Source organism: Hemitrygon akajei, unplaced genomic scaffold, assembly GCF_048418815.1.
Source record: "Hemitrygon akajei unplaced genomic scaffold, sHemAka1.3 Scf000041, whole genome shotgun sequence".
Classification (NCBI taxonomy): Eukaryota; Metazoa; Chordata; class Chondrichthyes; order Myliobatiformes; family Dasyatidae; genus Hemitrygon; species Hemitrygon akajei.
Window position 1 is genome coordinate 4,129,067 of NW_027331927.1, and position 24,912 is coordinate 4,153,978.

A 24,912-nucleotide genomic window follows, 5' to 3' on the forward strand; every position below is an offset into this window, starting at 1 on the left:
TTTAAATTGCTATATTTCTACACTACTCTTGGTCAGGTGCGGCTTTAACGAAACCCAATTTCCCTCGAAATCAATAAAGTATGTCTGTCTGTCTGTCAGATGGAGCTTCGCTCTGTGTTTTAACCAGGGTAGAGTGTGATGTTATGTTGCGGAGGAAGCTTCACTCTGTTTCTGACACTGGGAATGTTTGATGATTCTTTGTGGAGCGTTTGAACAAAGGAGTGACTGGTGGGAGACACGGAGGAGTCCGGGGAGTCTGTGATGGACGGTGCGGTGGGTGATTCTCTCAGTGTCTGACGCAGTGATGATGTGACGTAACGATGTGGAGGGAGCGTTACTGTATGTCTGATGAGGACTTTTGTCATGGTACGGCCAATGTCTGACCCTGGGAGTCTATCATCGAATGGCGTGGAGGGAATTCTCTATGTCTGACCCTGTGAGTATGATGATACTGTGTGGAGGGAGATTTATTTTGTGTATAATCCATGGATTCTAAGATGGGACAGTGTTGACGGAGATTCAGTCTGCGTCTGAATCGGGGTGTATGTGATGTGACGATCTGGAGGGAGCTTCACTGTGTCTGACACCGGGAGTGTGTGATGGGACGGTGTGGAGTGAGCTTCACTCTGTGTCTGTCCCCGGGGACGTGTGAAGGGACAGTGTGGAGGGAAATTCACTCCGTGTCTGACCCTGGGAGTGTGTGATGTGACGGTGTGGAGTGAGATTCACTCTGTGTCTGACCCCGGGAGTGTGTGATGGGACGGTGTGGAGGGAAATTCACTCCGTGTCTGACCCTGGGAATGTGTGACGTGACGGTGTGGAGGGAGATTCACTCTGCGTCTGACCCTGGGAATGTGTGATGGGACGGTGTGGAAGAAAATTCACTCCGTGTCTGACCCCGGGAGTGTGTGATGGGACGGTGTGGAGTGAGCTTCACTCTGTGTCTGTCCCCGGGGACGTGTGAAGGGACAGTGTGGAGGGAAATTCACTCCGTGTCTGACCCTGGGAGTGTGTGATGTGACGGTGTGGAGTGAGATTCACTCTGTGTCTGACCCCGGGAGTGTGTGATGGGACGGTGTGGAGGGAAATTCACTCCGTGTCTGACCCTGGGAATGTGTGATGTGACGGTGTGGAGGGAGATTCACTCTGCGTCTGACCCTGGGAATGTGTGATGTGACGGTGTGGAGGAAAATTCACTCCGTGTCTGACCCCGGGAGTGTGTGATGGGAGATTCACTCTGTGTCTGACCCCGGGAGTGTGTGATGGGACGGTGTTGAGGGAGATTCACTCCGTGTCTGACCCCGGGAGTGTGTGATGGGAGATTCACTCTGTGTCTGACCCCGGGAGTGTGTGATGGGAGATTCACTCTGTGTCTGACCCCGGGAGTGTGTGATGGGACGGTGTTGAGGGAGATTCACTCCGTGTCTGACCCCGGGAGTGTGTGATGGGACGGTGTGGAAGATGATTCACCCCGCGCTCAACGCCGGTATTCCATCCCCCATCCCTGTCGTGCTTGCGGCCTACGTAAAATTACATCTGACATTACAGTCGATTTTAACTGTCTGCGGGGGTAGTGTGGAGATGAGATCCTGAGCACCTAGACGCTGAGACGCTGCTGTACCAGTGTGAGGAGCTCAGAACCACCGAGGGCGGGGGGCAGCAGTAACCCCAGGTCACTGTTTCCCCTCTAATGACACTCGGGACCGACACCAAGACAGGATGTTACAGCGGTTTATTGATTTCATCATGACAAATCTAAATTAAACAATCTATGAGCTGCTGGTCTGCGTGAATAAATAAGCTGCTCCCGACTCTTTCACTGTCATGCACGATTAACTGATCAGCGACGAGTGAATAATCAGTCCCGTTTCTCACCGTCACTCTGCATCGGGGAACCGATGATTATAAAATCACACTTCAGGGCCGTGTCCGGGATCGCTGCAGATCCAGGGTCGCTGCCGAGGGATTTGTCAATTTAACATCATTATATCGGCCAGGCTGCCGAATGCACTGTCCTCAGCAAAGGGAGCAAAAGGATTCTCTCCCGGGATAATCCCACCCCGGGACACCGGTGTCCCAGACTGAGCCCCTGCTCCTGGGCTCTTCCTGTCTGTGTAATTTCCCGGGGTCTCACGGGGGGAGTCTTGAAGACGCACATCCGGCGAAAGCTGTGCCGACGGACAATAGAAGAAAATAAGTCACTGCGGGAACGCTCCGAATGTCAGTCTGGAGCCAGTTCTGTTAGAACCGTTGGGAATTAATCCCGGAGCGCGTCCATTAAAGGGAAGGAGGGAGTTAAAGGGGAGGGCGGAGAATCGGCAAAGATGTCCCCATCCCGCGGGCGGGGATGTTCACACATTCAGATGTTCACACGATCACTGTCAGTCCGGGTCTGGGTTCCTGCAGAGATCTTAGGTCCTTCCTCCCGGTCTCACTGAACCGATTCACCGTCAGCCTGAAACAGATTGGAGAATAAAGATGAAATAAACAGATGACACAACAGTGTCAGTAACAGGGGACTGGGGTTAATGTTTCAACAACACTCATAGACAAATATCACCAGAAAACCGACGGATCCGCTGATATTTTATCACAGTGAACATTAACACAAACACTCACCCGATCAGCTCCAGACTCGGGAGGGTCAGTACGAGGCGGCGGAGAGCGGGGACAGATCGGTCTGTCAACGAGTTTAATTCCAGGTTCATCATCGTCAGTGATGGTTTTGTACTGAGAGCGGAGACGAGATCCTCGGCAGCAGAATCTGTGAGACCGACATCCCTCAGCCTGGAGATGAGAGAGAGTGAGGGTGAAGGACACAGAGAGATAGGAGACTGTACAAATCCCCAGTGTCCTCAGTAACACAATTACTGATCACATTAATGTTCAGTGTCAGACACCCAGTGACTGGAAACACAATCTCCCACAGTCTGGTACTTACCACAGTTTCTGTATTTTACACTCCGGGTGCCTCAGAGCCGCAGACACCAGTTTCACTCCTGAATCTCCCAGTTCATTACCACTCAGGTCCAGCTCCGTCAGTGATCGGTTTGTACTGAGAGCGGAGACGAGATCCTCGGCACCAGAATCTGTGAGACCGACATTGCCCAGCCTGGAGATGAGAGAGAGTGAGGTTGGACAGAAAGAGACAGGAGCCGGTATAAATCCCCAGTGTTTATCAGTAACTCAATTACTGATCACATTAATGTTCAGAATCAGACACCCAGTGACTGTAAGCACAATCTCCCACAGTCTGGTACTTACTCCATTTGCTGTATTTTACATTCCGAGTTCCTCAGAGCCGCAAAAACCAGTTTCACTCCTGAATCTCCCAGTTCATTCTCCCCAAGTCTAAACACAAACAGACAAATTGATGGGAAAGTGATTCAAACCGTGGGTCTGAGGGAATTTATCTCACTGATATTTCAGGGTGCATTAAACCCTTCAGTAAATCACTGATCGGAGTTCCCATCTCTGTTAATGTCCCTCACTGACCAGCTCCAGGTTTTTCACCGAAGGTCAGTAAGTTAGTCTGTCGTTGTGACACTGTAAACTCCACATATTCTGTCCCTTTCCCCGATGGTGAGGAAAATGTTCCTGAGATGCGAGAGGATCAGAAGGGGTAGGGTTGAAGGATGGGACGAAAGTCCCACAGTGAGAAAGATTTGTGAATGGGGAAATCTCAGTGGGAGACGGTGGAAAATGGCAGAAGAATTTAATAAGTACTTTAGATCTGTCTTCACTAGGGAAGACACAAGCAATCTCCCAGATGTATGGATGGACCAAGGACATAGGATAACAGAGAAAATGAAACAGATTGACATTAGGAAGGAAACGGTGATGAGTAGACTGATGGGACTGAAGGCTGACAAATCCCCAGGTCCAGATGGTCTGCATTCTAGGGTACTAAAGGAGGTGCACTTGGAAATTGCGGATGCATTGGTTATCATTTTCCAATGTTCCTTAGATTCAGGATCAGTTCCTGAGGATTGGAGAATGGCAAATGTTATCCCACTTTTTAAGAAAGGAGGGAGGGAGAAAAAAGAGAACTATCGACCTGTCAGCCTAATATCAGTAGTGGGGAAGATGCTAGAGTCCATTATTAAAGATGAAATAGTGGTATATCTAGATAGCAGTGATAGGATTGGGCCGAGCCAGCATGGATTTACCAAGGGTAAATCATGCTTGACTAATCTGTTGGAGTTTATCGAGGATGTAACCAGGAAGTTAGACAAGGGAAATCCAGTGGATGTAGTGTACCTCGATTTTCAGAAGGCATTTGATAAGGTCCCACATAGGAGATTGGTGGGTAAAATCAAAGCTCATGGCATCGGGGGTAAGACATTGACATGGATAGAAAACTGGTTGGCAGACAGAAAGCAAAGGGTAACGGTGAATGGGTGTTTCTCGGAATGGCAGGTGGTGACTAGTGGGGTGCCACAGGGCTCGGTATTGGGACCACAGCTCTTTACGATTTACGTCAACGATTTAGATGAAGGCATTGAGAATAACATCAGTAAGTTTGCTGATGATACTAAGCTGGGTGGCAGTGTGACATGTGATGAGGTTGTTAGGAGAACTCAGGGTGACTTGGATAGGCTGGGTGAGTGGGCAGATACTTGGCAGATGACGTTTAATGCGAATAAGTGAGAGGTTATCCACTTTGGGAGTATGAACAGGAAGGCAGATTATTATCTGAATGGAGTAGAGTTAGGTAAGGGAGAAATACAAAGAGATCTAGGAGTCCTTGTTCATCAGTCACTGAAGGTGAATGAGCAAGTGCAGCAGGCAGTGAAGAAGGCTAATTGAATGTTGGCCTTTATTACAAAGGGAATTGAGTACAAGAGCAAGGAAATCCTCTTGCATTTGTACAGGGCCCTGGTGAGAACACACTTGGAGTATTGTGTACAGTTTTGGTCTCCGGGTTAAGGAAGGACATCCTGGCTATAGAGGAAGTGCAGCGTAGATTCACAAGGTTAATTCCTGGGATGTCTGGACTGTCTTACGCAGAGAGGTTAGAGAGACTGGGCTTGTACACGCTGGAATTAAGGAGATTGACAGGGGATCTGATTGCAACATATAAGATTATTAAGGGATTGGACAAGATAGAGGCAGAAACTATGTACCAGATGCTGGGAGAGTCCAGTAGCAGAGGGCATGGTTTGAGAAAAAGGGCTAGGTCTTTTAGGACAGAGTTAAGGAAAAACATTTTCTCACAGACAGTTGTGGGGGTCTGGAATGCGCTGCCTCAGAAGGCAGTGAAGACCAATTCTCTGGATGCTTTCAAGAAGGAGCTAGATAGGTATCTTATGGATAGGGGAATCAAGGGATATGGGGACAAGGCAGGAACCGGGTATTGATAGTGGATGATCAGCCATGATCTCAAAATGGCGGTGCAGGCTCGAGAGGCCGAATGGTCTACTTCTGCACCTATTGTCTATTGTCTTTTGAAAAGACCCGACCTGAAGAAAAGGGATAGGAAGACAGAACCTGCAGGAGGCAGGGGGATGGGGATGAGAGTTCCCACAGGAGAAGATAATCCCACAAGATGATTGGATGCAGAAATAGATTATACGGGAGGGGTGGGTCTGAACTGAGGCCCACAATCGGAAGAGGAGATGCACCCATGGGGTCTGTGTATCTAGTAGTGAGCACAGTCACACAGGTGGACTGATGGTGATTGTTACACTCGGGGTGGGGCAGGGGAGGACAATCTCACAATGGTATTTCTTTCCTTCTCACTGGGACAGTCTGCTGACGGTCTCTTGTCCCTCACCGGGAAGGGGGTGTGAATCTTTGACCCACCTGCTGTATTCAGTGTCGGTCTGGGTGTCAGTAACAGTGAGAAGGAACATTGTCAATGGACGTGTCACAGACAGCGAGAAACACGGCCATTCCTGTGATTTAAGACCATTAAACTAATGGCCGTTGTTCACTGATCTGATGAAGTCTCCAACATCCCTTCACAAGGAACCACAGAACCCTCCCGTCCTTGGGGAATTACTGACCGATCCCCTGGTCATTTGTCACAATTCTTCACAATCTGATTTACTAAAATTTCACCCAAACCCCTTTACATTGAAACACAATGGACCAGTTTCACAGTTCAGAGTGAGAGATAAATCAAGTTACCGCAACTCCTGGCACTTGTGCAGCCCGGGTCCCAGCCGCTGGATTCCTTCACACTGAATGTGGCAGTTCTCCAGGTTGAGGTGTTTTATTGTATCACAGAATCGGATGACATGAGACAGGACCGCGCAGTCAATCGGGGTCAGTGTCATTCCACTGAATGAAAGTGTTTCCACAGATCCCAGTGCGGCCTGAGCCAGTCCACGATTCTGAGACTCAAACAGGTAGTGCAATGTGTTCAGGAGGCTCCTTTTACCAGCTTCATTCGTGTTATCACTCTGGCGTTTAACCTCCTCATTCACCCAGTCAATCACCCGGCAGGTTGTTTCATGAGGAAATGGACCCAAAAACTCCTCCAGGCCCCGAGTTATCATTGGGGAGGAGAGACCAGCAACAAAACGGAGAAATACCTCAAATCGCCCATCTGTCGTGTTGTGGGCTTTAGTGAGAAATTTCAGGATATCCCCAGGGTGTGGATTCAAGAATTGTGCGACTGCAGCTACAAACTCTTGGATGGTGAGGTGTGGGAATGTGTACACCACGCTCCGGGCAGAATCCTCTCTCTCCAAAAGTTCCATCAGGAACCCGGACAGGAACTGGGAAGTCTGCAGATTGTAGTTGATCAAATCTCCACCTGTAAACACAATCTTCTTCTCGGACACTCCTCTGAAGGCCATCTGACCAACCCTGAGTAACACATCACGGGGGTTCTCAATCTCACGGCCGTGGTTTTTCAGGATGTTGTAAATATAGTAGGAGTACAGCTGGGTGATGGTCTTGGGAACTCGCTGTGGGTCCCTGACTCTTTGTGTGAAGAAGGGGCCCAGTGCCAGAGCGAGGATCCAGCAGTAGGAGGGGTTGTAGCTCATGGTGTACAGGATCTCGTTCTCCTGCACGTGTTTGAAAACTGCTGCCGCCACCGTCTGATCTTCAAAATACCTGATGAAATATTCCTTACGTTCCTCACCAACAAATCCCAGGATTTCAGCCCAGACACTAATGTCTGCCTCTTCCAATAAATGTAACGCAGTGGGGCGGGTGGTCACCAGCACTGAACACCCTGGGAGCAGCATGCCCTGGATTAAACTGTACACAATGTCAGACACTTCACACCACCACTCGGGATCTGGGCACTGGTGCTTGGGTTCTGTAACTCTCCGACTGTCAGCAAAATCAATTGTGTGCTTGAATTCATCCAAACCATCGAATATAAACAGCAATCCCTTTGGCTTCTTCCAGACCTTTCTCATTAAATTCCCAAAGTAAGGATACTGATCCAGAATCAGCTCCCTCAGGTTTATTCTGCAGTTAATGGAGTTTAAATCTCGGAATTTGAAACAGAAGACAAAATGGAATTGTTGGAATATTTTCCCTGTGGCCCAGTCATAAACAATCTTTTGTACCATTGTTGTTTTCCCGATTCCCGGGACTCCGGCCACTGCTACTGAAAATCCCGAAGTCGATTGTGCGAAGAATCTTTTCATTTTGTCCCGAAAACTATGTGAGTAACTATTGTGAAACAGATGAGCAATGTGGATTTTCTCCAGTTCTTTGCAGAGATGTTTCTGTCTCCACTCCTCGTGGTCTTTGCCTCTTGCCAGCAGCTCATGTTCCACCAGTCTCCGATCTCGAACAGTAGAAATGACCGTGAGCTCAGCGTATCGATCAACCAGCTGGAAAACCTTCACCTTCTCCCTCATCAGGATCGTGTTCACTCTCAGTGTTTCAGTTTGTGCCCGCAGAGTCTCCTTGTGTTTCTGTTGAACATCTGAGGACGGAAGGAAATAGTTTGTCAAAGCCTGATCTGATGAATTGGAACACCCACTTATTTCCCCTGATTAAAAAAAAAACAACTTGTTAAGGACATTGTTTGGGTGAAATCGGGGAATCATAAGTAAGAGTGTCTGAAAGTGAACGACGGCCCAGAAACATTTCTGATCTGATTCAGATCCGCTGTTAAAGGCTCCACTCTCCCCTCTGTTGGTAGTTTGCACATTCCCCGGTGTTCCAGCGAGCACCAAGTGCACACGTGATTCTGGAGAGGAGAGTGTTGTGTGGAGCGGGTGGTTTCACTGCTTTCACTGCTCAGCTTCTGCTGAACTGTGCAACCCCGCAGAGGGTAACAGTGGGGGGGGGGGTGGAATGGGTAATTTACTTGATTTTATTTTTCTCATAACGAACCTGATGCTCTTGATAGCCCTTGGGTTTCAGCTGTCACTACTGAGCCTAGAGTTTCCTTTTCTAGGCTGAGCCAGTCACGGTGTAACACACACCTGCACTAGCCTACAGTCTCTTGTTCTCAGAGGAGCTGGTACATGAACACAGGCAATACATCCCCACCACACATCTATAGACTCCTCTGAATCGAGGGTGTGGTACATGAACTCAGGCAATACCCCCCCCCCCCACACCTCTGCCGCCTCCTCTTCTCCAGGGAACTTGTACATGAATTCAGGCAATTCGCTGATGTTGCCAGGAAGAGCAGGAAACTGAAAAGGATCACAGCAGTAACAGGGGATTCTATAGTCAGGGGGACAGGGAGGCGATTCTATGGACAAAACGGAGAAAAACGCTGAGACCTCCCAGGTGCAAATGTCCGAAATCATTCTGGACACATCCACAATAGGCTAAACAGGGAAGGTGAACAGCCGGAAGTCGTAGCACATATTCGTACCAATGACATAGAAAACAAAAGTCTGGAAAACAGTACATGGGGAGATAGGAGGGAAGCTGAGAAGCTGAATTTCAAACACAGTAATTTTGGGATTGCTGTCTGCTTCCGTGACAGTGCAGATAGGAATAGCATGAGGTGGCAGACAAATGGATGAAAAATTACAGCGGGGGCAGCGTATTCAGGCTTTGGATAATTGGGCAACCTCTGGGACAGGTGTGCCCTGTACAAAATGGACGTGTTGCACATATCTGAGGGGGTCAAATATTCCTGTGGGCAGATTTACTGGAGCTGTTGAGAATGTTTTACACTAACATGGCAGGGGATTGGGAACCAGGATGATAGAGCTCAGGATGCGCCAGCAGGTTGACAAGTAGATGATGGGTGTAACATGAATGTAAGGAAGGACAAGCTGGCGACTAGGTTCAAATGCAGAGAGAGCGAAGTGTTGAATTGTACCACAGAGACAAAATTCAAAAGGGTGCGGATGCAAAACTGAAGGTGTTGTATTTAATTGTACGTGGCATTCGGAACAAGGTGACGAGCTCTTGGTGCAATTATATTTAGAACAGTATGATGTTGTGGGCGTCACTGAGTCTTGGCTGAATGAAGGTCATAGCTGGGAACTAACATCAAAGGATATAATTTGTATCCAAAGGACAGGCAGGACCACATAGGTGGTGTGATTCTATTGGTTCGAGATGGAATTACATGTTTAGAGAGAGGTGACATAGGATCAGAGAATGTTGTATCTTTGTGGGTGAAGATAAGAAAATGCAAGGGTAAAAAAAGCGTAATAGGAATCATATATAGGCCTCCAAATAGAAGCCAAGAGGAGGGGTTGAGATTGCAAAGGGGGCTGGAAAAGGCATGTAATAAGAGTAATGACACAATTGTATTGGGGGACTTCAATATGCAAGGGATATAGGAAAATCAAGCATGCATAAGGTCTCGGATCGCAGGAGAGGCAATTTATTGAATGCCCACGAGATAGCTTTTACAGCAGATTGCGCTTGAGAGTATGCGGGGAGAGGCTATTTTAAATTGTGTGCCGTGTAATAACCCAGATCATAATAGGGAGCTAAATGCAAAGGCACCTTAGGTGAAATGATGAAATTCAAACTGCAGTTTGAGAGGAAGCAGCATAACTTACATGTACCAGAATCGCAATGGAATAAAGGTAATTACAGAGACATGAGAGAGGAGCTTTACCAGGTGCATTGGAGAGGATACTAGTGGTAATAACGGCAGAACAAAGATGGCTGAAGTTTCTGGGAATAAATTACAAGGTGCAGGATAGATATGGCCCACAGAGGAAGTTATTCTCAAACGGCAGGGGTAGGCAACAGTGATTGACAAAGGAGATTAAGGACCGCATTAAAAGCCAAGGAAAGGTCATATAAGGTAGCAAAAGTGGGTAGAAAGTTAGATGAATGGAAAGGTTTTAAAATCCAGCACAAGGCAACTAAAAAAGCTATGAGAAGGGAAAAGATGAATTATAGGGGCAGTCAAGCCAATAATATAAAGCAGGATAATAAACACTTTGTTTTCAATTATATAAAAAGTAAAAGGGAGATGAGAGTTGATATTGGAGCACCGAAAAGTGATGTTGGTGAGATAGCAATGGGGGACAATGAAATGGCAGATAAAGTTAATGGGTACTTTGCATATGTCTTCACTGTGGAAGACGCTTGCAGTGTGCAGTGGTCTGCGAGTGACAGGTAGTAGAAATGAGTGCCATTGCTATTACAAAAGAAAAAGTACTCGGCAAACTGAAAGGTCTTAAGTTGGTTAAGTCACCACGGCCAGATGGACTACATCCCAGGGACTTGAGAGAGGTTTGCTGGAGAGATAACGGATACATTGGTCATGATCCTTCAAAAATCAGTTGATTCTGGCATGGTCCCGGAGGACTGGAGGATTGCAAATATATCTGCACTCTTTAAGAAAGGAGGAAGGTAAAAGAAGGGAAATTATAGGCCAGTGAACCAAACTTCAGTGGTTAGGAAAGTGCTGGAGTCTCTTATTAAAGTTGATGTTTCGAGGTACTTGGACACTAATGACAAAATAAGTCAAAGTCAACATGGTTTCTGTAAAGAGAAATCATGCCTGAACAATTGGTTCTCCGAGGAAGTAAGACGCAGGGTCAACAAAGGAAAGGCAGTGGATGTGATTTACTTGGATTTTGAGAAGGTATTTGATTAGGTGCCACGTATTGGACTGCTGAACAAGATAAAATTCTTTGGCGTTACAGGAAAGATATTGGCATGGGTAGCGGAATGGCAGAAGGCAGCGAGTGGGAATAAAAGGGGCATTTTCTGGTTGGGTGTCTGAGACTACTGGTGTTCCGCAGGAGTCAGATTGTAGACAAATTGGAAGAATGGGTTAAAAAAAAGTTGCAGATGGAATACGGTGGTAGGAAATGCATGATAATGAATTTTGTTACAAGGAACAATCGTGCGGACCATTATGTAAATAGTAAGAGGGTTCAAACATTACAGGTACAGAGGGACCTAGGAGTCTTCCAGCAAGATTCCCAGACGGTTAATTTACAGGGCGAGTCTGTAGTAAAGTAGGCAAATGAAACGTTGGCATTAATTTCAAGGGGAGTCGAATATAAAAGCAAGGAGATAACGCTGAGCCCTTATAAGTATGTAGTCAGGCAGCACGTGGAGTGTTGCCAACAGCTTTGGGATCATACCTCAGACAAGATGTGTTGTCATTGGACAGAGTCCAGAGAGAGTCACCAGGATGATTCTGGAAATGAAGGGGTTAACATATGAGGTGCGTTTTGGCAACTTTGGGCATCTACTCAATGGAATTTAGAAGAATGTGGGGGGATCTCTTTGAAATCTGCTGAATGCTGAAAGGACCAGATACGGTGGATGTGCAGAGGACGTGGGAGTATCCAGAACTGGAGGGCACAGCCTCAAAATTGAGGGGCGATCCTTTAGAACAGGTAAGGAGGAATATTTGAGTCATAGAGTGATGAATCACTGCCGTGGAGGCCGTGTCCATGGGTATATTTAAGGCAGGAGGTCCTGATTAGTCAGGGCATCAAAGAATGTGGAGAGAAGGGAGGTGTATGGAATTGAGCGGCCCCGGGTTCAGCCATGATGGAATGGCGGAGTGGACTCGATGGGCTGAATGGCCTAATTCTGTTCCCATGTCTTGTGCTCTGATGGGGGACTAACAGCAAATAACGGTTCCACTTTGGATCCGAGGTGTAAGGCTTTCCATGCTGGCGTTGGATGTTCCTATGGGAGAGGTTTGGCTACAGTTTTGACAGATCTCGGGATATTTGGCGCTAAGGAAAGGGAAATGCGGGGGCTTCTTCGGAAGTTTGAACAGGGCACGACTGCGCAAGCGCGTGAAGGATGGCCTCTGAGACAGCGGGACAGTTTAAAAAGCGATCAGATTAATGGAGTGGGGGACGGAGTAGTGGGAGACAGAGTTGGAAGGATTTGGCTCGAGAGGCTTCGGCGAGTAGAGGCTGAAGACGAGCTTGCTCCCAGTGAGGTAAGGCCGGGTATTCTCCTTTAATTAATCTAATTAGCTGAGAAGTAGGTAATGGAGGCAGCAGTTAGGGCAGTCGAGTGCTCCGTTTGCAGTATGTGGGAAGTCAGGGCGAGCACAATTGTCTCTGATGACTACACCTGTAAAAGGTGAATCCAGCTGCAGCTCCTGACAAAACGAGTTAAGGAGCTGGAGCTGGAGGAACTTCGCATCATTCGTGAGGCAGAGGCAAAAATAGACAGGAGTTTCAGGGGGAGAGACACCCCTAAAAGTCAGCAGACAGGTAGCTGGGTGACTGTCAGGAGAGGGAAGGGGAATAGGCAGGAAGAGCAGAGCACCCCTGCGGCCATTCCCATCAACAATAAGTATACCGTTTTGGATACTGTTGGTGGGGACGACCTACCGGGGACAAGTTGCAGTGGTTGCGTCTCTGGCACCGAGACTGGACCCTCAGCTCAGAAGGGAAGGAGGGAAAGGAGGAGATCAGTAGTGATAGGAGATTCGATAGTTAGGGGGACAGATAAGAGGTTCTGTGGGAGAGAGCGAGAATCCGATATGGTCTGTTGCCTCTCTGCTGCCAGGGTCCGCGATATCTCGGATCGAGTTCTCAGTATTCTGAAGAGGGAGGGTGAGTAGCCAAATGTCGTGGTCCAAGTAGGGACCAATGACGTGGATAGTAAGAAGGAGGAGGTCCTGCAAATAGAGATTAGGGATTGAGATGCAAAGTTGAAGGACAGGACTTCCAGGGTTACAGTCTCAGGGTTGCTACCCGTGCCACGTGCTATTGAGGCTAGAAATAGGAAGATAATGCAGCTAAATACGTGGCTAAGGAGTTGGTGCAGGAGGGAGAGCTTCATGTTTCTGGACAATAGGGCCTTGTTCCAGGGAAGGTGGGACCTGTTCTGACGGGACGGGTTGCACCTGAACTGGAAGGGGACTAGCATCATTGCGGGAAGGTTTGTTAGTGCTGCTCCGGGGGATTTGAACTAGATTTGCAAGGGGAGGGGAACCAGAGTGTTAGAGAAGATAGTGAGGTGGAGCAGGATAAAGGTCATGCGAGAACTGCAAGTATGGTGCATGGAGTAAAGCCAGATCTAAGATATAGAGAGGCTTTGAGGAAAGAGAAGCAGAATAAAGGGTGTAAAGGTAGTAAGGTAGAATGACTAAAGTGTGTGTACTTCATTGCAAGAAGCATCAGGAACAAAGGTGGTGAACTGAGAGCTTGGATGCATACATGGAATTATGATGTAGTGGCCATTACAGAGACTTGGCTGGCACCAGAGCAGGAATGGATTCTCAATATTCTTGGACTTCAGTGCTTTAAAGGGGATGCGGTGGTATGGGAGGAGGGGTGGCTTTACTGCTCAGGGATGCTATTACAGCTGCAGAAAGGGTGAGTAGTGTAGCAGGATCCTCTTTTGAGTCAGTATGGATGGAAGTCAGGAACAGGAAGGGAGCAATTATATTGGGAGTAATATATAGGCCCCCTGGTCGCAGTAGAGCTTAAGAAGTGGCTGAGCAGAGCAAGAAGGGGGCATGATAAGGTCTTGGCGAATAGGGTAAAGGAAAACCCCAAGGCATTCTTCAATTATGTGAAGAACAAAAGGATGACAGGAGTGAAGTTTGGACCGATTAGAGATAAAAGTGGGAAGATGTGCCTGGAGGCTGTGGAAGTGAGCGAGTACCTCAGTGAATACTTCTCTTTGTTATTCACCAATGAGAGGGAACTTGATGACGGTGTGGACAAAATAAGTGAGGCTGATGTTCTGGAGCATGTTGATATTAAGGAAGAGGAGGTGTTGCAGGTGTTAAAATACATAAAGACGGTTAAGTCCCCGGGGCCTGACGGAATATTCCCCAGGTTGCTACACGAGGCGAGGGAAGAGATTGCTGAGCATCTGGCGAAGATCTTTATGTCCTCGTTGTCCACGGGAATGGTACCGGAGGATTGGAGGGAGGAGAACGTTGTCTCCTTGTTCAATGAAGGTAGTAGGGATAGTCCGGGTAATAAGGTGAGCCTTATGTCTGTGGTGGGAAAGCTGTTGGAAAGGATTCTTAGAGATAGGATCTCTGGGCATTTCGTGAATCATGGTCTGATCAGGGACAGTCAGCATGGCTTTGTGAAGGGCAGATCGTGTCTAACAAGCCTGATAAAGTTCATTGAGACGGTGACAAGGCATATAGATGAGGGTAGCACAGTGGACGTAATCTACGTGGATTTTATTAAGACATTTGACAAGGTTCCACACGGTAGGCTTATTCAGAAACTCAGAAGGCGTGAGATCCATTGAAGTTTGTCCAGGTGGATTCAGAATTGGCTTGCCTGCAGAAAGCGGAGGGTCGCGGTGGAGGGAGTACATTCGAGTTGGAGGGTTGTGACTAGTGGTGTCCCACAATGATTGGCTCTGGGACCTCTACTTTTCGTCATTTTTATTAAAGACCTGGATGTGGGGATAGAAGGGTGGGTTGGCAGGTTTGAGGACGACACAAAGGTCGGTAGTGTTGTGGATAATGTAGAGGATTGTTAGAGATTACAGAGAGACATTGATAGGATGCAGACGTGGGCTGAGAAGGGGCAGATGGAGTTCAACCCGGAGAAGTATGAGGTGGTACACTTTGGAAGGACAAACTCCAAGGCATAGTACAAACTAAATGGAAGGATACTTGGTAGTGTGGAGGAGCACTGGGATCTGGGGGTACACAGGTAAAGTTGCCCCACAGGTAAATAGCGTAGTTAAGAACGCTTATTGGGTGTTGGCGCTTTTATAAGTCAAGGGATAGTTTTTAAGAGTCGCGAGGTAATGATGCAGCTCTGGTTAGGCCACACTTCGAGTACTTTGTCCAGTTCTGGTTGCCATACTATAGGAAGGATGTGGAAACATTGGAAAGTGTTCAGAGGAGATTTACCAGGATGCTGCCTGGTTTAGAGAGTATGGATTATGATCTGAGATTAAGGGAGCTAGGGCTTTACACTCTGGAGGGAAGGAGGATGAGAGGAGACATGACAGAGGTGTAAAAGTTATTAAGAGGAATAGATAGAGTGGACAGCCAGCGCCTCTTCCCCAGGGCACCACTGCTCAAAGCAAAAGGACATGGCTTTAAGGTAAAGGGTGGGAAGTTCAAGGGGGGTATTAGAGGAAGGTTTTTTAATCAGAGAATGGTTGGTGCGTAGAATGCACTGCCTGAGACAGTGGTGGAGGCAGATACACCAGTGAAATTTAAGAGACTACTGGACAGGCATTTGGAGGAATTTAAGGTGGGGGGTTACATGGGAGTCAGGGTTTAAGGGTCGATGGGTCACATTATGTGTCGATGGGTCTGACAGTGCTATCCTATTCTACGCTCTATGTTCTATGCTTCCTCTCTGACCGACGGGAATGTTTGTTTAGCAAACTCATAGATTTCTCCAGCAGCACAGCCGAGGACCCGGACGGTAAAACGTGTTCTGCAAAATGCAAGTGGTTACCTGTCCATCAGCCACAGCAACAAAGAGTGTCTTCCGAACTCTGACAGTCTCAAAACATGCCTCTAAAGACAGGTATTCAGGCTCTCAGAGCGAAATAAAACTTAGAGATGTCGTTCCATCGCTTACCTTTCAGACGCTTGGGCAGTTCAGATAAACCCCGCTCAGTGTCCATGTAGGCGAACTGGCCGTCACCTGTTCAAACAGATTAACCTGCATGAAGTCTGTTCTGTATAATCATGTAAATTCATCAGCATTTACATCTGTAACACACAGTGTATTGTTCACCGTACCACGTTCCCGTATTTCATTCAATATTCTGCTCAGCTTCGGTAAATGGTGATGTAGTTTCACAAAGGATTCCCACATCACTCTCCGGGCCCCGGAGCCCTTCTCCATCACCAGATCCAGGAGGAGTCTGGAAGCGCCCGCTCGGTTTCCCTTCTCTGCGAGCTCAGTCACGCTCTGTAATGAACAATGGGGAATATATTGAGGAGCGGAGGGATGGGTACAAATCTACCCTGAACATGGACTGACCCGGCACATTCTGCTCACCACAGATCACTAACAGCCATTGAAGTGTTCGTTGCAAGAAAGAGATTTTAAAAAAAGTTAGCGTGGTCAGTCATGACTTTCTGAACGCCACAGATTGCAGAGTACTTATCCATTTGGCAAGGTTTAAAATGAGCAGACATAGTGTGAGTGAGCCAGAGATAGAGTAGGTTATTGATGCTTTGTGTCAGAGAGTGTTCAGTGAGGAGAGGCGGAGGCTTGGGTAGATCTTGGGTAATATTTCCCTTCTCTGTTTCACTGTTAGAACAGTGGGAATGCCAGGCAGGATAGTGGGATGCTCTTCCTACTGGGTGCGACAAGACAGGGAGACCTCAAGTGTCCCTGACAACTGCACTTTCGGGAATTTCATCCAGCTGCAGCTTCTTACAGACTCTGCTGAGGAATTGGAGCTGGAGCTGGATAAACCCGGGATCACTCGGGAGGCTGAGAGGTTGACTGACAGACTTTACAGGGAGGAACCTATACCCAAGGCGCAGAACACAGCAAACTGTGTGACTGTCAGGAGGGGGAAGGGAACAGGCAGCCACTACAGGAAACTCCTTGTAACAGGTATACGGCTTTTTGTTTCGGGGTATGGTCTCGCAGAGGAAAGCCACGGTGATTATGCATCTAGCTCTGAGTTTGGCTTTGTGACTCGAAAGGGATGAGAATTGCTGATCTGCACTGACAGGGGGAGTTCAATGTCAGGAGAACAGACTGGAGATTCTATTTACGAGAATAGGAACTTTGGATGGTGTGTTGCCAAGGTCAGTGATATCTCGTATCGACTCTGAAACTTTCTTAAGGGCAGGATGAGCAGGTTTTGGTCCACGTTGGTACCAATGACAAGAGTAGGAAGTGTGATGAGATCCTGCAAAATGATACAGATCCAAAATTTCTTGAAAGTGTTGTCGAAGGTAGATGGCGTTGTAAAGCTTTTTGGACATGGGGCTTCATAAATCAAAATATTGAATACAGAAGTTGGAATATTATGTCGAAGTTGATGTTGCAGAGGCTAATTTGAAGCAATGTGTACACCTACCTCCTGGAAGGATATCAATAAGATTGAACGAATGCAGAATAAAATACAGATTGTTACCAGGAGTTGAGGATCTGAGATATAGGGAAAGTGTGAATAGGCTAGGACATTATTCCATAGAGTGTAGGAGGACCATGAGAGATGTGACAGAGGTATACACGTTTATAAAAGGTATAGAGAGAGTTAGTGCGAAAATGCATTTATTACTGAGGTTGGGTGGGACTGGAATTAGAGATCATAGGGTAATGATGACAGGTGAAAGGCAATATGAGGGGCAACTTGTTCACTCAGAGGTTGCTGAAGAGCGTGGAACGTGCTGCCATCTTAATTAGTCGATGTACATTCGAGTTGATTATTTAAGATCAGTTTGGATAAGTTCATTCAATGGGGGAGTTTTGGACGTCTCCAGTCCGGGTTCAGATCAATGGGACTAAGCAGAAAATAGGTCGGTGTGGACTAGATGGGCAGAAGAGCCTGTTGCTGTACTGTAGGGTTTGATGACTATGACTAGGTGATACTATGGCCGGGTCACTGTTGCTTTTCGCCAGGGTAATCCCTGGTGAAGCGCAGCAGCTTCACCCTTCTCTGCCAGGCTCCGCGAGGGGTCCAGTGCCAGCCAACAGCTGGAATCTGGCAGTGAGGAGCAGCCAGCAAACTCAGGACTATTGTGCATGTGTGACAGACCAAAGCCGACTGGTGGTAATGTTGAGTAAGAAGTTTGGACTGAAATTGTCAGCTGCCTCACGTGGAATGTCGTGTTCAGTATGGTGTCTGGCTCTTCACTAATATTCATTCTGGGTGGCAATAGGTGAATGCACTCCAGTAGCACGAGGACCATTGGAAAGCTGTTTCTTTGTAATTCGCTGTTAGCTGTAGATGTTTGGAATATTTTCAGTGGCACTAACGTTGCACTTCCCATGTTAACAGTATATGCTGTGGTAATTACAAACTCAAATTGGAAGTCACAAGGAACAGAAGGTAACAGAAACATGAGGCATGTTGGGATATTGATCAAAATAAGAGTCAGCAGTTCAAATGAGAGACGAGTCAGTGTTGCCTGAGTTGAAAATAGGGTTGAAGGTAGACTGAGAATGAGCTGAGAAATATGTCACTATATATTTGATTTGTGGGAAACCTGTGGGTCATGAGAAGAACACAGATTGGTGAATGACCACTAAGGTCGAACACTGGGAACATGATGTGATGTCAGACTGAGTGGTGTAGAGTGGTTCTCTGTCCACTTGCAATGTCCGTCAAGTGTCACATCACTAAATTCACCTCTCAATCATTGCCTGTATCCTAATCTGTCTATAAATGAATGTGATCAGAAAACTGGAGAGAGGCTTGTATTGGTTAATAAAAGTTCCAGGTTTTCGCAGATGAAAACACTTTTCTTGATGTTGACCACAAGCACTACAGGATTTTCACTGCCCAGAGGTTTCGTTACACCGGTTCTGTTGGTCTGTGATTGATTCGGTAGAATCTACACTCAGTGTATGTCCATTCCACTTACGTGATACTCTGGCCCAGTGAAGTGATCCTCGCCCATTAACATGAAACCGACTCCCTCCACACCCTCCTCAATCGCCTGCTCCAGTCGCTCCATGTAGAATCTCGTCAACTGGAACAGTTGGTGATCCTCACAATTTGACAGGAAGGCGGAGATGGCGGAGTTCAGATCTGTAGTCGGTCATAGAACATAAAATAATAGATGTACCATGCGTTTGCAGACACAATGCCAATTTAAACCAATCCCATCTTCAGGAACATGATCAATATCCCTCCGTTCCCGGCCTGCTCATGAGTTCAAACGCCTCTCAGATGATGCTGAGTATCTGTTTCCAGTCCCTCCCTCTGCAGCTCATTCCAGACACCGATCACTCTCTGTGGAAAACATGCATCCTAAATCCCCTTTAAACTTTACCATCTAAACAAACCTGTTACCTCAGGTTTTTGTGGTGAAACTCTTCTGCACCCTTTATAGACCCTCCACATCATTCTCGATTTGTGCACAATACTGAAATTGTCTCTTAACCAACATGTATCCAGTTACAGTCTAACTTTAACAAATACCTCAACTCATTGTTAGCACACTACCATTTGTGTTGCCACCTTCAGGGAGCTGTGCATACCCATCACAAGACCCCACAGTACATCAATCTTATTATCAGTCCCAACATTCACTGTGCACATTGCTCGCGAATTTGATTTCTCAAAATGCAACTTCTCACATTTGCCTGAATTATCTGTACTTGGTGACTCTCTGTTCCTATTTCTAACTGGATGCTGAACACTTTGACAACAGTCCCAAATTTATTCAACTCCTCCAACTCTGTAAATCAACGAATAAGTCCACCCAGTATATCATATGATTAACCTATTTGATTCACACACACGACGCATGGCGAAACAGTGATCCTTGCGGACACGACTGGTCACAGACCTTCAGCTAGAACAACGCTCCTCTAGTGCTGACTCTATTTTATGTACCCAAGACGACTTTGAAATCAATTTACAGATTCTCAGCCCGAAACGTTGAAGGTTATTTTTTCTCTGTAGGTGCTTCCTGACCTGCTGAGTTCCTCCAGCATTTTGTACGGTGCCCTCTCCACTTATTATCTTGTTTTACTTTAATCCTATTTGCCAAGGTCATTTCATTGCTTCAGTAGCCCCCGCCCCCCCACCCACCAGATTCCCTGTGTACAATTTCTCTTGCTAACTGTCTCCTGCACCCAGCCCGTCCTCCCTCAATATAACGTTCTTTAACTCGGCCACAGAAAACAAACACCGGGAACTCCCCTCACCGCCATTGTGCAACAACCCGTTAATCTGGGGAGAATTCACCATTGCCCTTCCAATCAGAAAACACCATCTGTTTCTCTCAATGGCTGTCGGAGGCATTTCCCACATCAGGGCGTACCAAATGCTGACGGAAATTCTATCCGTTCCCTCAACTGTTACATTGCCCGCTGTTGTATTCCTGTCTGAGTGTTACCCACTCCCACCTTATTCAGGAGCTCCTTCTCCTTTCACTCAGGTGAAGATTTGTGTGGTGAGGGGAACGATTCGATCATTCCCCTTGTTAGGTCCCTGCGCTGGAGATGGTGAATTGTTCCAGTGCTCAAAGTCGCTTTAACAGTTGGAACAATGACCCCGTTTGATGGTACTTTCTCTCTGCCCCTTTATCGCCCAAGTTTATCCCTCTGAATTATTGACGATTTGACTACACGTGTACCATGATGACAGATTTAATGAGAAAGAGCCCAGTGAACATACCTGTGTCCATTCTGACTCTGACTGACGTTGGTTGATTGTCGTCTATTTGACTGACGTCCGGGTGGAAGAAAGCCCCACCTGCTGGCAATGACCTGAATTACACAAATAAAAAAGTATGATTCAGTTCCTCTGTCCTTCAAATTTAAAACATTTTTGTAAGGTCACTGCTCACTCTCCTACATTCCAGGGAGTAAGTGGAGATTGGTACAAAGACCTCCAACTGAACACAAATTTCAAGAAAATAGCAAGGAAATATAAGGAAACTTACTTAAAGGAGCGATGCAGTGAAGCTGAAGAAGCCAACATAATTGAAAAAAAAGAAGAGATCTGTTGCAGAAGATTAGAGAAATCAAAGGAACATTTCATGTAAAATGAGCATAGGAGAAGAGAAAGAAGGGAAGGACCTTACAGAAGCAAAGGAGAAAGGGAGTTGGCAGGAACACACAGAAGAATTGCAGAAAGATCCAACAGTGAAGACACCTACAATGACTCCCTCATCGATCTAGAGCCAGACATTCTGGAAAGTGAAGTCGAATGGGCGATAGAGAACATTGCCAATAATAAGGCTGCAGGATGTGACAGGATTTCAGTAAAATTGTTGAAAATTCTAAAAGGTGATGCTGTAAAAGTGTTGCATGCAATTTTCCAGCAGATCTGGGAAAATATAAACAATGACTTTTAGGCTGGATTAAGATCCGTTTTTATCCGAATACCCAAGAACGGAAATGTAAAGTATTGTTCAAATTACCGAAAGTTTTCACGTGCTAGAAAGGTAAAGCTAGAGATTGTGCAAGCAAGACCCTAGCAATATATGGAACACAAACTGCCAGATAGAAGCTGCTTTTAGAAGAGGCAGAGGCACCAGAGACCAAATTGCTAACCTACGCTGGATAATGGAGAAATCGCGAGAATTTCAGAAAAGTATTTTATCTATGTTTTATTGACTACTCTAAAGCCTTCAGCAGTGTGGTCCATAATAAACTATGGTAAATCCTTAAAGAAATGGGAATACCTGGACATCTGTTCTGCCTTAGGAGAAATTTGTACAAAGATCAAGAAGCAACAGTTAGCACGACACAGAACAAAAACTGGTTCACGATTTGGAAAGGAGTATGACCAGGCTGCATATTGTCACCCTGCTTATTTAATCTATATGCTGAACATATAAGGAATGCTGGTCGAGAGGACTCAAAATGTTGCAGTGAAAATTACCAGACAGAATATTAATAAATTCAGATACGCATGTGATACTATTCTAATGGCTGAAAATGAGGAGGATCTGAAGAAGCTTCTAATGAAAGTGAAAGAAGAAAGTTGAAAGCTGGATTCCTGCTCAATGTTAAGAAAGCCAGCCAGTCCTGTTAACTCTGTGGTAATAAATGGAAAGGAAGTGGAAGCAGAGAAGGATTTTTTCTTCCTTGGTTCAAAGATTTCTATAGATGGTAAATGTGATAGGCTTTTCAAATTTATTGGGTAGGAGAGCTATTTTGTTGCATTGGAATGATCCTAATCCACCTACTGCTTTTTTCTGTTTCTCCTCCATTATGTTTTGTTTAAACTTGGAGAAAATTAGAAGTCGGACGTTCGATACATCTTTCAAATTTGAACAAACCTGGCCACCTTTTATTCAATATTTTCATACGATCTAACTTCTTTTCTTTTCTTTTTTAAATTTTTTTTAGATTTTTTCTTTCTTTTCTTTCTCCCTCCGTGAAGTTTCAGATTTTACCAAACGAGCGGTTTCTTCTATTTTTTGTAATCTTGTCCCCAAATGGACTGCCCAGTCACCCCCCCCCCCCCCGTTTTTGTTTTAGGTTAGTTTAGTGTTTTTTTTTCTCTCCTATAAATAGAACATTTCCAGTCTTTTTTTGTATGAATTGTCAAGAGGAGTTGTGGTTCTCTGTTTATATATAACAGCCTAATATTATATTACACATGATTTTGACAGTGTATATCATTTTCTTTGTTTGTACGTTTATTCTATTTTGTATTTGATATAACTTCACCTCTGATTTGTATCTATTCATATAATTTTTTTAATCAATAAAGAAAGATTGAAAATGATGCTAAATGCAGCGTATTAAATGGCGCTTACATCTGGGGAGGGTAGTAATGGCAAATTTAGATAAAATACTGAAGTGCAGAGACATAACATTGTCTGCGAAGGACCGTAGAGTCAAGTATATAGTATTTCCAGTTGTGATGTAAGGCTGTGAGAGCTGGACTATTAGTAAGGCTGAATACAAAATAATCAACGCCTCTGAACTTGGATGTTGGGGGAAAGTGTTCGTTGGACAGCAAGAAGATCCAACAAGTCAATACTTGGAGAAATACGCCAGACTGCTCACTGGGAAGCTTGAAAAGCACCATTATTTTGACCACATCATGAGGGGACAGGATTCTTTGGAGACGACTCTCATTTTCGGTAAAACAGAAGGCAAAAGAAGGAGAGGATGACAGAGGCTACGATGGATAGATAATATTATTCAGGAAAAGCCTATGCCCTTGGGGTATCTTAGAGAGGCAGTTTCCAGTAAGGAGGCTTTGTGTGCAGTAACGCTGTTGTATTTGGCTGTGTTCATGTGTTTTCATGTATGTTTTGAATGACTATTAAACTTGAACATAAATTGGACAATGATTGTATCATAAACAAAAAGAAAGAATGAATATAGATGTTTTCAGTCGAGAACAGACTTGTAAATGTTGCATTTTGTCCCTAATGCAGACAGGGAGCAACCATACTCCAAGCATCTGACCCCACAACACCCACCGGGACAGCCTGCTGGCCCGAGGTGGGTCTGTTTACTCCATTGTTTATACCTAGACACCGCAAACAAAAGGCAGCCACCGGGTCCCTCCAGCCCACCGTGTCAGATAGTAAGATCGTGACTTGCTGTTAAAATCACCCCGACTCCGCACCTGCAGGCAACACTTTATCAGTGTCCACTGAAAATATGCTGAAGCCTTCTCCATCCTAGCTCATTCAGTGGAGATAAACCCCCTGAACTCCCATTTCAATCCGTCGCCCTTACAGCTCCGCCAACTCCTTGTTAAGGAAACTCCTTAATGACGAGGCCCATATCCCCATTGGTTGGTATGCTAAATTGGTATTTGGTGTCACCAATGAGAGACAAGTAAATGCACGTCACTTCACGAGAGATAACGAGCACGCGCAGCATGCTGAAATCGTCTCAACGTCAGCCCGAGGGTGACGAAGCTCCGCGAGAGGGCGCGCGTGGGCAGTGGGCGGGGCGGTGAGCTGGTGCGCGCGGTAGATGGGGAGACTGTAGAGTCAGTAACAGGGAACGGGGAGCGCGTCCCTCGGTCCCGTACCGTGCGGACCAGCTCACCGATTGTGTCATGGTCGATCTGCAACCTGCTGGGATACAACATTAACACATAAATCTCGATGTATATACTTAATCAATGTAATGTTTCTTTTCACTTGCATAATATAATTATTATGCAGAACTTATATCGACAGCACATCAGTAGATCTGGAATGATTGCAACAGGCACTTCTACATTTATTCAGTCTCACTCCAGCTATTTCCTATCTTCCTTGGTACAGAAATGTAATGTCTAAAGGACCAGTGTTTGGGTAAATGAGACTCACCAAACTTTCTGCTGACTGAATCAATGGAAACTCCGAGTCAGAAGGGTTCTGTCGAATTGATGATCTCCGTCCTCGGGCTGGTTCACTTGTTGCTGTTCCCTCTTTTTCAGTTGTGGATTGCTTCCAGTTGTGGGCGTTTCTTCCAATAAACCTCTCACCGCAGGTCTAACTTCAACGAAAGAAGTAATGAAGTATGTTACTAAAACAAACGAGAACAAAGCGTTAACCTGAAATTTAAATTTTGAACGCATATGTCATGATCCGAGTGAAGAAATCTGTAACTGTCCCTCAAACTTTACAAAGCCTGATATGGGATACAAAGGAACACAGACAAAATGCTGGAGGAACTCATCAGGCCAGGCAACATCTGGACGTCAACGCTCCTCTCTTCCAGCTGCTTAGTTCCTCCAGCATTTTGTGTGTATTGCTTGGATTTCCAACATCTGAAGATTTTCTCTTGTTTGTGATGGAATACAAGGAAGTCATCATTCAGTCATAGTATAAGATACAAGTCATAATATATAACAGGAGAATTATGTGATAAAGTCATTCTAGTCTGTTCCATAATCAATCATGGAGGATTATTTTCCAACACCGTATTCTTGCTTCCTGCTATAATTCTCAACCTATTTAGCAATCCAGAACATGAA

The 24,912-nt window shown here is 45.9% G+C and overlaps 1 protein-coding gene across 1 annotated transcript; it reads right to left on the bottom strand.

The window, feature by feature from the left end:
• Nucleotides 1-1,733: 1,733 nt before the first annotated feature.
• Nucleotides 1,734-24,481, bottom strand: LOC140720314 (NACHT, LRR and PYD domains-containing protein 3-like). Its single transcript, XM_073035178.1, has 11 exons — nt 24,263-24,481; nt 20,647-20,738; nt 18,884-19,050; nt 16,073-16,244; nt 15,909-15,974; nt 7,651-7,897; nt 6,133-7,431; nt 3,265-3,351; nt 2,942-3,112; nt 2,620-2,787; nt 1,734-2,455 (listed from the first exon to the last, which is right to left on the bottom strand). The coding sequence occupies exons 2-11, from the start codon at nt 20,654-20,656 to the stop codon at nt 2,368-2,370; spliced, it is 2,475 nt and encodes an 824-aa protein (XP_072891279.1). The 5' UTR covers nt 20,657-20,738; nt 24,263-24,481; the 3' UTR covers nt 1,734-2,367.
• Nucleotides 24,482-24,912: the final 431 nt, after the last annotated feature.